This window comes from Centroberyx gerrardi, chromosome 6 (assembly GCF_048128805.1).
Source record: "Centroberyx gerrardi isolate f3 chromosome 6, fCenGer3.hap1.cur.20231027, whole genome shotgun sequence".
Classification (NCBI taxonomy): domain Eukaryota; kingdom Metazoa; phylum Chordata; class Actinopteri; order Beryciformes; family Berycidae; genus Centroberyx; species Centroberyx gerrardi.
In genome coordinates this window covers 4,572,010-4,586,080 of record NC_136002.1, presented here as the reverse complement: position 1 = coordinate 4,586,080, position 14,071 = coordinate 4,572,010, and the positions used below count along the sequence as shown (strand labels likewise).

The 14,071-nt window shown below is 40.9% G+C and overlaps 1 protein-coding gene across 5 annotated transcripts in view; it reads left to right on the top strand.

The window, feature by feature from the left end:
* Positions 1-14,071, top strand: part of myo18ab (myosin XVIIIA b) — a 137,143-nt gene that overhangs the window by 103,544 nt on the left and 19,528 nt on the right. For all 5 annotated transcript variants that reach the window (XM_078283971.1, XM_071905459.2, XM_078283970.1 and 2 more), the window contains 6 exons: positions 3,626-3,749; positions 4,373-4,573; positions 6,136-6,246; positions 7,013-7,117; positions 8,764-8,910; positions 9,555-9,668. In XM_078283971.1, the coding sequence (XP_078140097.1) occupies positions 3,626-3,749; positions 4,373-4,573; positions 6,136-6,246; positions 7,013-7,117; positions 8,764-8,910; positions 9,555-9,668 (802 nt within the window). The remainder of the gene's footprint in view (positions 1-3,625; positions 3,750-4,372; positions 4,574-6,135; positions 6,247-7,012; positions 7,118-8,763; positions 8,911-9,554; positions 9,669-14,071) is intronic.

Genomic DNA, 14,071 nt, shown 5'->3' with positions numbered 1-14,071 from the left:
GGGTTAAACCAGTAAATTCGGCTGATATTATCCTTTTATTAAAAATCAGAGCTGGTCCTGTTTGTCCCCCTCTGATATGATGGATATGATGCAGTTTGATTGATTGTGTATTTATTGTGGAGTGTATGTGGTTATATCTATAATTATGGTTCTGGGTTTGAGAGTTTATGTGGCCCATGGTGTATATGCTGTTTCAGAGGCTTTTTCCACCCTGACAAGAGTAAAATTCTGGTGGGAAATATTGAATTTTTATGGAATGTTTTTGCAGGAAAATGGTCAGATATTGACTATCAGCATAAAATACTGGATATGAGTAGCTTCCAAAACTATTGGTAAATTTAATTTTTTCATTTTGCTGGACTTAACGGCGCCCCACCGGTCAACAGGCCCACCAGGAAAACACTACTCCAGATGGCCAGTCCGCCCCTGCCCATATTGAACGATATTGATCGAACCCGAGTGTGTATACACACTGTTGAGAAACAAGAGCCGTGTCACTGTAAGCCTCCAGAGCTTCAGAACATCTCACTCATACTTGCTGTTTTCCTGTGCTCCTGCTGCCTCTAGTTTTGCTTGTAGTTACTGGGATGATGAGGCCAAGGCTTACATACAAAAATACAAAAAGCACAGTCTCTGCTGTCTTACAAAGGCCTGAGCCTAAAAAAAAGTCCTTCAAAACCCAGCCTGGCTTCTCGGAATAAAAGGTCCTTTTTTGAAAGACATCCATGCCCAGACTGTACAATACACAGCGTACAAATCCCCCCCCCCCCCCCCCAGTTATTTACAGCAGGAAAAATGTGACCAATAATACTGAGCAATATTTTCTAAAAATATTTTTTTTTATAAAAGCTACATTCCCCAAAGAAGATATTAGTGGTGCTACTGTCAAGCCTTGAGCAAAAAGACTACAATCCAACATGACAGAATAAAAAATATAATGCTGAAGCACAGCTTTGTGCTACACTGTATCATCAAGAAAGATGTCCACCAAAACCACTAATCATAATGACTGGACTATAGAAAGATGTCAACCAAAACCACTAATAATAACAGACTATAGAAAGATGTCAACCAAATCCACCAATCATAATAGATTATAGAAAGATGTCAACCAAAACCACTAATCATAATGGGACTATAGAAAGATGTCAACCAAAACCACTAATCATAATGGGATTATAGAAAGATGTCAATCAAAACCACTAATCATAATGGGACTATAGAAAGATGTCAATCAAAACCACTAATCATAATGGGATTATAGAAAGATGTCAACCAAAACCACTAATCATAATGGGATTATAGAAAGATGTCATGCCAGTAACATTTCCTGTTTCCTGTCTGAAAGTAGGGATAGACTTTGTCAGTTTGTCTGGTAAACATCCTTGTAATGTCACCAATAATCTTGTGTGTGTGTTAGAGAGGGAAGGCAGGAGAGGGACTGAGGTTATGTGTGTGTTAGGGTTTGACCAATATTGGTTTTTGAAGGCCAATACCGATACCATACCATAATTTTGGAATGAAGCTGCCGATATTCAGTATCTTTAAATTTGACCAAACAATTACAAGTATCACCCAGAAGTTTACAAATGTTTTTAATCAAACTGCATCATATTCATCATATCAGAGGTGGACAACGCTGACTGGACCAGATCTGATTTGTAATAAAAGGCCAGTATCAGCACCATATATCGGTCTAACCCCAGTGTGTGTGTGTGTGTGTGTGTGTGTGTGTGAGAGAGAGAACCTGTCGTTTGGGTTGCATTGTGTAACTGAAGAATTCAGAGCTAAAAGTTGCAGCATTGACACTCCAATGTCAGTCAAAACGGGTACAAATTCACTTATTCACTCTCACACACTCTCTCTCTTTCACACACACACACACACACACACACACACACATACACACACACACTCTCCAACGCTAGTCTGTGAACACACATTCATGTTTGTGTATAGCGTCTTCAGACACATATGACTAAACCCAGTTTTATTACCTTCTGCCATGTTCAGTAAGAGACTGTTCCGCTGCGTGAGGCTCGGTTGTGTTGCTGTAGTAAAAATAGTATCTGGAAAAGAAAGAATATATTGTGTTCCAGATTGTTTATAGCATCACGCTGTGCAGAGAGAGTAGACAAGTCTCCAGCTCATTTGTATTGCTGCAAAACTGTGTGTGTGTGTCTACTAGCAAGGGACATCTTCTATAGCTGTGTGTGTGTGGCTGAGTGTGTGTGCTGTACTTCAAACAGGGGAGGTACAGTGTATAGCAGCATGTTTGTGGCCAACCCAGGCAGCAGTTTACTAGTGTGTGAAAGTGGAGGTAATGAATTGCTGTACATTTACTCTGGTTAATGTAAGTGAGTAGTACTTGTTTGAGCATATTTTTAAGTCAGTAATTTTACTTTTGCTTAAAGACACACTCCTCAGTTCCAACAGTTCCTTCCTGTGTTATGTCTCACCCCAACATCCTGTTTCAGCTGGAAATACATCAAATTATGGAAACAAGATGCTTTCACAATGCCGTTTCATTGTGATTGTAATTATATTTTGACTGCTCCATGTTAATTCACATGCATTACAGAGTACAGATGTTGTAGTTTCTCCATAAGCATTGCATCAGAAACTAATTGTGAGTCACGTCAAAAAACGTGAATCGTGAACTAACAAACATTAAATGTTCAAGTTATTCATGATAGTAGCTTAGTTAACATCCATCCTGCATTAGTATATATCGGTTTGTGTTTGCCTGGTTGTCGCTAACTAGTTTGCTAGCCTTGCTAGCTGGTTTGATAGCTGATAGGAAAAGAAACACCAATGTGTTCATTTTATTGAATAATTTGAATGGACGTTTTCAGTTGTTTTGTTTTTTTTGTCACCAATTGAATAATGACATGAATTTCAGAATCTTATTTGTAGAAAGCTCAACATAGACGATAACAACATGGGCAATATCACATATTGAACTCTCTGTCCTAATTCTTTTTCTCTCGCATGGGAAAAATTATATGCAGCGTTTTTCTGTTTTAAAGAGCGCGTAGACACCCTGTTTTCAGCCAGTCTCCGCCTAGTACACAGTTTTGAAAGATGCGAAAAAGTGGGGTCGGAAGCAAGAGCGGGAGGGAGGTGTGTCGGTGATTACGGATCACCCACCTGTACTGATTATTCTGATTGCAAAGCATTTGACGCTGCCAGTGGCGAAATACCTGCCTCAACATGACTGATTGAGGTGTGGCCAGAAGTGCAACATGGTTGAAGGTTTCAGCCCATAGAGAATGATTTTCTGCCCCTAGAAGCAGATGCAGCACTTCATTTGAAAAATGTTGAAATAAAGTACAGGATTTATGCTATTCACTATGTAGAAGCCATATAACCATATAGCTATATAATGTGATTTAGCACTGATTCACAATTTAAATGAATTATTTTCTTGTTTTACGAAAATAATTTTACTTCTACTTTTATATATTTTACTTCTGCTCCTTCTAAAATTTCATCAAAGTGATGGTACATCTACTTGAGTGGGATGTTTTGACACTCTTTCCACCCCTGCTAATTTATTATTACTGTATGCTTGCGTGTGTGTGTGTGTGTGTGTGTGTGTGTGTGTGTGTGCGTGCACCTCCAGGTTCGACAGTGAGCAGAGTGTGGCCCAGGAGGAGGTTCAGAGAGAGAGGAGCCAGAGGGAGAAGCTGGCCAGAGAGAAAGACATGCTGACCGGGGAGGTCTTCAGCCTCCGACAGCAGCTGGAGGTGTGTGTGTTTTAGATTAGACTGTTATATGGGGCAGATATTGCTGTTTTATTACAAATCAGATCTAGTCCAGTCAGTGTGGTCCACCTCTGATATGATGGATATGATGCAGTTTGATTGATTACATATTTATTGTAGAATTGATCAATATTACACTGGTTGTCTATGGGAAGACCTTAACCTGAACTGATTCTAATGAGACATTTTGATCAGTAAATATCGGCTACTGGCAGCTTCAATTCAAAAAATATTGTGTCAGTATCGGTCTTCAAAAACCCATATCAGTTCAACCCTAGTGCCCGTATTTTCTGAATGTATATTTGAGAGGCTCACCCTATTTACACTGTGTATATTATCAGTGACCCAGTTAGTCACCAGTTAAATCCCAAGGTCTTAGAAAGATCTTCATGTCTATATATGTACTCCTTGTACCCGCCTGCTCAGCATTACTAAATAATTCCACAGCCTCCCTTCATCATCCTTGTACATGTAATCATCTGCTGCAGGTCGAGACCAGGACACGTGTGTGTGTGTGTTCCTAGTCCATGTACATAATTCCCTGGCCTCCACCTCATCTCTGTTATGCATGTAACCTCCCCCTCACCCCCCCACCCCCTGCGCAGGACAAGGACCTGGAGATGTGCGCGGTCAACCTGAAGCTGGAGCAGCTGGAGGCCGAGCTGCAGGACCTCAACTCCCAGGAGTCCAAGGACGAGGCGTCGCTGGCCAAGGTCAGGAAGCAGCTCCGGGACATCGAAGCCAAGGTCAAGGACCAGGAGGAGGAGCTGGATGAGCAGGCCGGCACCATCCAGATGTTGGAGCAGGTAGGCCTCCCGTCTAGGCTTGGCCGATATCCAAAATGTAACATCGCGATACTGTCCCGCCAAAATATCGCGATATACAATATTATCGCACTTTGTGATAATATCATATATTGCATATTGGATATGTAATTGTCGATATCATGGAAAATATCACAATATCGCGAGTTAAAAAAGAAACAATGACTGTTAGAGCATTATGAGAGTGCAAAGTAAGAGCAGTAGAACATACTGACACAATGAAAAAATGAATCAAAATATGTACAATAAGAAAGCATACTAAAAGATGAAATACATGTAGGATTAATACATGGGAAATTGTACAAATATTGAAATATATATAAATGAGAGAGTATGGGAATATCAAGACAAAAAAAAAATATATATATATATATATATAGTTGCAAAATGTGCTTTGTAGTCACAGTAGCAGGTTTACAGAAGGCCTTACATATATACATAAAGTCTCTCGGTTTGCAGATCTGAATTGTAAGAAAAACATTCACTGTATCAAGTATGTTTACAAATGTAGATATCTTATGTAACATATTGTGTGCACTATGAACTGTAGTGATGGATGTGTAATGGGTTTTGTGGCTTTTAGGGTCACAAACCTTCCTCAGTGCACAAAGGACCACATAAACCTTGAGTCCAGGTAATGAAACATAAAGCACCGAGACTGCAGGTTCGAGGTAACGGCGACAACATTGACATGCACAGCAGAGGGGCACAGACCATCAGGCATAATTGCGAGCATGCCGCCGAATTGGTATGACAAGTTTTTCCAGCGCTTTCCATAAGAGCTGTCAAGGAATGACACACCGTCATCCCGCGCCCCGCTGTGTGAGACGCAGAGATTTACATTACACCTTGAGCTTCATTGTCTGCAAGGTGTAAACTGAAAACTGGTACAGAATGTATCATTTCCACTTTGTCAGTAAGGAGAAATCCGGGTTAGAAATTGCCTTGCTTGTAATGATTGGATTCCACACAAGTATGTGTGAATATGTTTATTATCCTATGGAGAGTTTTAGCATCCCATGATCTAAATGTTTCAGAGGCTTTTCCACCCTGACAAAAATAAAACTCAGGCGGAAACATGGAATACTTGTATATTTTGTGGCATGAAAATGGTCAAATATTGGCAAAATGTCGGCAACTTCAATTCAAAATATTGGTATTGGTGTTGGCCTTCAAAAATCCATATTGGTCGAACTCTATTCTCGACCACCGCTAGTTCAAGTTCAAGTTTGTTTATTTATAAAGCCCTTTAACACAAGCATGTCTCAAAGGACTGTACAGAGAATGAGCCTAACTAGATCTAACTGATCAACAATCAGCCATAGAACACAATGATATAGGACAAACATCAGGAAGAGCACAAGACACATAGCAAGACAGCCTACCTAATCTACCCGGCACCACCAGCCTTAGACCCTCAATGCATACAAGGAAAAACTCTCAAAAAAGACGAAGAATCCATAGTAGGCCGATTTCACGGTGGGGGACAATAGTATATATTTTGAATGCAGTGTGTACAGTGTCTCTCTGCGTTTGTCTTCCAGGCCAAGCTGCGTTTGGAGATGGAGATGGAGCGCTTGCGTCAAACCCACTCCAAGGACATAGAGAGCAAAGACGATGAGGTGGAGGAGATCAGACAGTCCTGCAGCAAGAAGGTAAGGATATGCAACACACACACACGCACACACACACACCAAACCGATTTCTTTCTCAATTTCACATTCTATTTTTTTCACACTTATTTATTCGATTGACACACAAGCGCACACTGAATTATAATTTTGCTTTTGCCTTGATATTGATACGATGGACAGTTTGTGTGTTTGTGTGTTGGTCTGTGTGTGGATGGCTGGGTGGGTGAGTGGGTGGGTGCTGGTATTTGGGTGCAACTTCAACTTTGTTGCTATTAAGCCTATTTGTGTTGTTTTGTATTTGTTTTCCTTTGCTAATACCGACTGCCCCCACCACTGCCCTCAACCAGTGGAGCCCTCAGCAGCCTACGCATAATTATCTTTTTTCATGGTTACACAAGCTGGGAGCACCAACTGTACACTGTCTCTTCCAATGACATTTACATAGCGATACATTATGCTGAATAAATACATTGAAGAAATACCCCTATGGTTTTCTCTAGATGTAAATTTTGAATTTTATGACTGAGCCTTTTAGCCCCGGCATATTATCTTGCTCATTTTCATGCGTCCTTAGTATTCAAAAATACTAGCTGCTGCAGACTTTGGTAGAATGAATCTGTTCTACAGCCCATATGATGATAAGATGGTTTAATATTTAGTACGTGGGATTGCTGGGCAATTTTTAAACCTACATTTGAAACTTGTATGTAGATGAGTTACTACCTCACTGAGGTATTCCTGTGTGGACAGACAGAATGAATGCACTTGTATTTCTGTGTGTTTTCAGCTGAAGCAAATGGAGGTCCAGCTAGAAGAGGAGTATGATGAGAAGCAGAAGGTGCTGAAAGAGAGGAGGGAGCTGGAGGCGAAGCTGCTGTCGGCCCAGGACGAGGTAACTACATACTGAACACACCTTTACTGGTTGAGCGTTGGGTCCCAGTCCTATCATGACTAGTGATGAGCTGTCTTACCCTATATTCAGATAGAACGTGCAAAAATAAATGAGTTGGCGTGAATGCATGCAAAGGCGATGGAAGGAGGAAAATGCTCTGCATCACCTAAACAGTAATTCCCCTACCGTAATTACCCTAAACACTGCGCATTGCAAAATGCGTTACACACAAACCAACGAACCAACGTACACAGAGCTCCCGCTAAAAAACATGTAACTGTATTCCATTACATTACCTTCTGATTACAGATACTTGTGAAACACTAGAGGAATATTTATGGGTATACTTTTAAAGTGAAAGCGAAAAGTAGCGAAAAGTAGCCAAATGAGTTTAATTTTGCTCTAATTTAATTCACTAGAAATCATCCCAATTAGAGAATGTGTAATAATGACTATTTCACCACTATTATCTCCCCATATACAGTGAAGACACTTCTACATTTCAATACTAAATCAACAACATCTAAAATATTCTCATACGTGCATTGTGAGTCACATTGTTAGCATATCACATAATTCCATTATATCACCACACAGTCATCGTGGTAGATAAACAACAGATGCTTGTAACAAACAGCCACAGCCAACGACAAGTGTTTGAGGCAGTGTGCCATATGAAATGCATGCAAGGTTGTGACAGTGCTATGAAGAAAGAAGTGGTTTTCTGTGTATTGCTAATGAGAGCCCCGACACAATTGAGAGCTGTGGCATTTGATCATGCATTGAATGCAGCGTGATCCCAACCGCGTATTTTCATGCAAATTATGATGTATTGAATTAGAAGGGCTGAATGGAAGCTGCAAAATCTGATGAAAATTGTCTTAATAGCGCAAAAACTGTTTTTACGCTCACTTGAAGGAGTTTTCTTTTGTTATTAAAGACATGCAACAAATAGCAATGAAAAAGATTTGTTGAATACATAATGATGTAGGCCCGGCTTGATCGGCCCGATGAATGCTTCAGTCTCATTGAACAGCAGCTCAAAAGTGGCTTTGGATGTTCTGAGATGTTGTCCATCATGGCTGTATGACCATTAGTTGGTACATTAGACTATTGCCAAGTACATTTCTTTGTTTTCTTCTTCAAATGAAAGCATGAAATGTGGCCAATATTATAGTGACACTAAACAACAATAACAACTTGACCAATACTAATCAGTTCTTGAAAGACTCTTTCCATTTTTCTGGTGGATGTGTTTTGTTGATGTTCAATAAATCTAATCGCTTCAACCCAGATGATGGAAACAGATGCCGCCTTAGCTGATGGAAGCATTTCTGTTTTTGTAAATGTAGCTTTTAAATGCACCATGAAGGGGAATTTTTACTTTTTAAAAAGACAGTTGAGTGTTTTAACCAGCGTCTCAAAACTCATCTTTTTATATTGTTACATATTGTTTCTGCTACATTGTTTTGTGAAGCACTTTGTGACCCTGGTTTAAAGATTTACTTACTTATTTACTTACTGTTAGTCCTCATAGTCAAGAAACAACCTCCTGAACCAGGTGGTGGTGTATCCCCAACTGAAAATAAACAGTATTCCCTGATGTATTTGTCCAGTCACCCAACCCTGCTATACCTGTTTCCAAGGTGAGACACGGCGACATTGAGACAGAGAAGCGTCTGAGGAAGGACCTGAAGAGAACCAAGGCTCTGCTGGCGGACGCCCAGATCATGCTGGACCACATGAAGAACAACGCACCCAGCAAGAGGGAGATCGCCCAGCTCAAGAACCAGGTGCAGCACCAAACTCACACCGACTCACTCTCTTACACAACGATACAGAATAATGTGAACAGACAACTATGTGCATGCACCCTTGCACAATCACTTTTTTTGTACATTTTTGTACTTATTTTTTTGGTTTATGTTTGGGTTCATGTTTTGGTTTTATGTTTGGTTTCACTTTATATTTTGACAAGGTGAACAGCTAGCAATGCACATATACAAATTTGCACGTTTGCTGAATATCTTCTGTAAACAGAATATATTTGATAAGTTGAATATTCCAACAATGCAGGTCTACACGCATAGCGACTTTCTGTACACATGTAAGGCCTTCTGTAAACCTGCTAATGTGAATACGAAGCACATTTTACACATCATGTATAGAAGCTAATTTCACATGTTTTCTTCATATTCCCATATTCTCTCTCATGTATGTCAATATTTGTAGTATTTCTCTCTTAATCATACTGCATATATTTATTTTTTTGGTCTACTGCTGTTATTTTGCACACACATAATACTGTAACTCATATTTGTAAGACAGTGCTTTGCAGCCTTAATGACATTTCTGAATAAGAATCCTATTTGCAGGATTTGACGTGCATTCTTTCCCCTAACGATGCCTTCCCCTTCCACCTCTGTGCCCGTTGCAGCTGGAGGAGTCCGAGTTCACGTGCGCAGCTGCGGTCAAAGCCCGCAAATCCATGGAAGTGGAGATTGAAGATCTGCACGTTCAGATGGAGGACATTTCCAAAACGAAACAGGGGGTCAGTACACCTCTCTTAGACTCACGTTGCATTGCGTTGGACTTGTGTCATGATTAAGCTTCTAAAATGATATGTAGCTCTCAAATGTGGGAAAAAAAACAAAAGCCGCCTCAACATTTGGAAATTATCGTCACTCGTAATCAACTAGGTTGTGTTTTTCAGCCTTTTTTTAATTATTTTTTTTTACAAGCCTGCACCATCTGTGGTGGTAGCAGGGCAGCAGTAGACATGTCAAAACATTGCCAGTAGCCAGAGAGAAGGGGTTAAAGGACACACCTGTTCCCCCATAGCTCTTCCTCCATCCTTTATTTACTCCTGCTATTCCTCTTAGTTTTCTGCTTTGTTCCCCACATCGTCTAATGTCGCCCTCTCTCCCATCTCCTTCTCGTTCTCCTTCTATCTGTGGTGGGGAGGATCTGTGTTTTTCTTCCCCCCACAAAAACACCCAGTTCTCTCTCTTTACAGTTGTTCCTCCTTCTCCTCCTCCTTCCAATATCGGGCCCCCCACCCAAACTCTCCCTAACCTGTTTTGACCTCTATATTTTTCCCTCCCTGGGTATTTTCTTACCTTTTCCCCTCGCAATCTGGTCCCACAGTGGCCGCCGCCTTTTTTTCCCCCTTCTTCACTCCCACATGTCTTCTTCTATTCCTTTTTTCCCCATCTCTCTCTCTGTATCCAGCTTTTTTCTACCTTTCTCTCCTTCCATCTGCGTATCGAGGTGAAGTTGCGAAATTATCGACGGACGTTCAATGATGTCCGCCCAGACTCTCAACATGCTTCTGAATCCATTTCTAATTTGAACAAGACACGTCACCTTGAAATGTATTACTGCTTATATTGTTATCAGCAAGGTGAATATTATCTCCACAGTGAAATGAAGGGTAGAGATAATTGAGTTCACACGGCGGCGGGTCAGGAGCAGATATTTGGGGAAGATGGATGGATGGATGGATGGTTGGATGGTTGGATAGATGGATGGAGGAGTTAGGCTGTCTGGATGACTCTTTTGCTTTCCCTCACCTTGTCTTCTAGTCTGTTATTCACTGTTTTCTTTGCCCTGCCAAACAAAAGTAGGTGGCAGGCAAGGATGCACACACACACACACACACACACACACACACACACACACACACACACACACACACACACACAGTCTCATACATGTAACCATTTTCCAAGGGTTCCAAGGCTTAGTCCTCAAATGAATAGGCGATGAATAAACAGCTCTTGGGGACTTTTGAGAAACAGGTAACTGGTTAGCAGTGTTCCCTGTCTCTGTATCGTAGCTGTTGGCATTACAAAGTCACCACTTCCTTCTGCTTGACAGGTGGATGGTAGTTGTGACAGCCAAACATTTCACAGTCGGCATTGGCAGGCGTCACAAAAGATACAAAAACACAAAATGGAATTTTTTACCATGTAGGGGTGGGATTCCATATAATCTGCCAATCTGTAGCAACAGAAATCTCAGCACACACATTCAATAACTTAAATTTTTTCAGAACCGATTGTACCTTGACATTTGATTATTGTTCACAGCAGTGGCCAATTTGAGTGTAATTCTTTACGCTCAATCCTTCCCGGCAAGAATTTGACGGACGGCGCTCTGCAAGATGTGTGCAGCGTTGATGCATGCGAACACTAGCGCAAAATTTTCACAGTATGATGCTATGGCACGGTAAAAATTCCTAGCAAAACAGCTTCAGAAACTGCTTTGAATTGATGTGAGAAAGATATTTCACAAAACGATCCAGGTAGCAGCTACGAACGTCTACAGACTTTGTCTCAACTTTCATTTTGGTGCTTTTGTGTGGTTGTCAAAGAAAAGTCAAAGAATGTAAAAGTAAGCTCCACTAAGGAAGCAACAGATCTTGGAAAACAAAGGGCATTTGATTGTTTTAGCAAAAATACATGTCAAATGTTGTCCTTGAGTGTGGGGAGGCAAGTTGTGCGTGGATAAAATGAATGTTTCACCGCCTGTTTGTTTCAAAATGGTGCCTTTTGAAGGGCAATTTTTGCGCCATGACAACAAATGGTTATTACGTGAATGGAGGGTTTTTTTCATGCATTTCCGCCGCTATCCACATCTCACACTGCAATTCCAGATAGATAAAATCATGCAAATAGCATTTCTTTCTCTCAGATGGCCCGCCGCTTCGCCGTCCCCCCGCTGTAATTGCAGTGTTTTGAGAAAATTGTCTTGCGTGTTTTTGACAGCTTGTTTTTATCCCGCCTCAATCGGCACTCATTTCATATATAAATCTAAAATAATATGTATAGACAGAGAGAGAGATGGAGAGAGAGAGAGAGAGCACCGTGGCATTTTTTTGGGGTTTTCTTTTTGGCTGTAATAGTGTGAGGGGGAAAAAAGTGAAAATCCAAAGAGCCTAGGTACATAATTGGGTTGAGATTGCACTGACAGGCTACTGTTAAATGAAAGTTTTGCCGCTGCAGACTGGCACATGTTTTTGAAGTGTCCATCACAATATCCCCCCCCCCACACACACACACACACACACACACACACACCTTCAGTGACTGAGAGTGCCGGAGCTGCGTTCAAAGTCGCTGCTTATATTACCATTCAGAGAGGGCAAAAGTTGACTTTAAAAAAGGAAAGTACGATATGTAAATGAATTTGCCCCAGATTCCAAATGGATATTTTTAGTTCCTGGAGTACACCTCGCTACATCTCAGCAGTGGGTGGTATTAATAAAAAAAATAAAAAAAACTTACCATTATAATCCAAACACCAACCAAACCAGTTACATAGTACTAGGAATGCTGTATAAACAGCCCTGTCTGCCAGCCGCCTCTCTTTTTGAAGCCCTCTTTCCCTTCAGCGAGTCATATTCATCAGATGTGCTCCATTATGCATCCTGAGGTCTGTTTGGACTGTATCTTAATAAGATGGATGCCACGGTGTCAGCGCTGCCTTTCCCCCCACTTCTCTCATCTACTTGCTATGTGCTAATGGATTCATTAGCCTTTTTCGCACAGCCACATTATTCATCATTTATTAATCCATAGCCCTGCACCGCCAATTGCGCTCTCTTTCTCTCTCTCTCTCTGTCCCTCTTGTATTATCCCAGTCATTACAGAAATAGGATTACTCCACAGTCCCTCCCCCCTAGCCGAAGGTAGCTACGAGGCATTTGCTGCTAGCATTTAGCCACTAATTGGAGAGCTTGATTATGGCTGGGACCTTAAATGACCCCTGTTGGGCCCTGTGATCAGTGGCGGGGCTGTGAGCTAATCAGGGAGCTCCTCGGAGGAAAACCTTTACTATACACACAGTAGCATGCCCACAAAGCCAAAGAGCTGCAACTGTGTAAATAATGAAACTGAGAAATGTGAAAGTTTACGCCCCTGCCCCAACAAAAGTATTGTAGGTAACCAAGTGGACGATGTATAATGTAATAACATTTATTGTGATAATTTTTAGTCATATTAAAAACGAAACCCTAGTTATGACCTTTACCCTGTGAAACACAGTGTTGGGGGGTAATGGTAATAAGTAAGTAATCAAATTACTTTTTTGTCGTAACGACTTCATGCGGTAGTTTTTTTTAAAGAGTATCTAAACCCCAAATCGAAATCTTTGGTGAAGCCTCACACCTAATGGTGAAACGGAACATTTCTTCCCATACCTTTTTACTTACTTAGATGATGTAGGTGGTGGTATTGGCGGGTTCCAGATTCTGATATAGGTTAGCTGGTCAGAAAATGGGCCCACATATAAAATTCTGTAATTAGAAATGCTCACATTATTTTGATCTGCTCAAAGAAAAGTAGAAACATCATAGTATCCTGCAAGTTATGCATTGGGGACAAACTGCTGCGAAGAACAGCACTTCAAATATAACAAGCACAGATCCACGGTTTGTGTTCAATTCAGTTCAATTCAATTCTGTGCACTAAAGCACTGTGACACGGTTATTGGTTAAATAATTCCGCTAACGTTACTTAAATACCAAAAGGTAATAACGTTACTTACCGTTAAAGTTTGTAGGGCAGCAGAAGACGAGTTATCAGGTTAGTGTTTACATCCTGTTACTAACACAGGAGAGTTTGGAGCAAATTGTGGAATGTTAAGTTTCACTTTAGTTTTCACGCCAGGAGACTCTGTTGGATTGAGTACAATGCTGCTGGTGCGCACATTAGGCGCATTAGAGATGGATTTAGATTCGTTTCTATACATTGACCAACTTTTGATTTTGTGCGTATGTATGGGAAAGACGCCATCTAGGCCTCATGATGCCCTTGGCTGCACCTTGGGGAAAAAAAGCATTTGCATAACAAGCACAATACAACGACACTTCAGGAGAAAAGTCTCAAAATCTCAAATCTCAAAAGTAACTTTCCCCAACACTGGTAAAACACACGAAAAGTAGTTACTGCT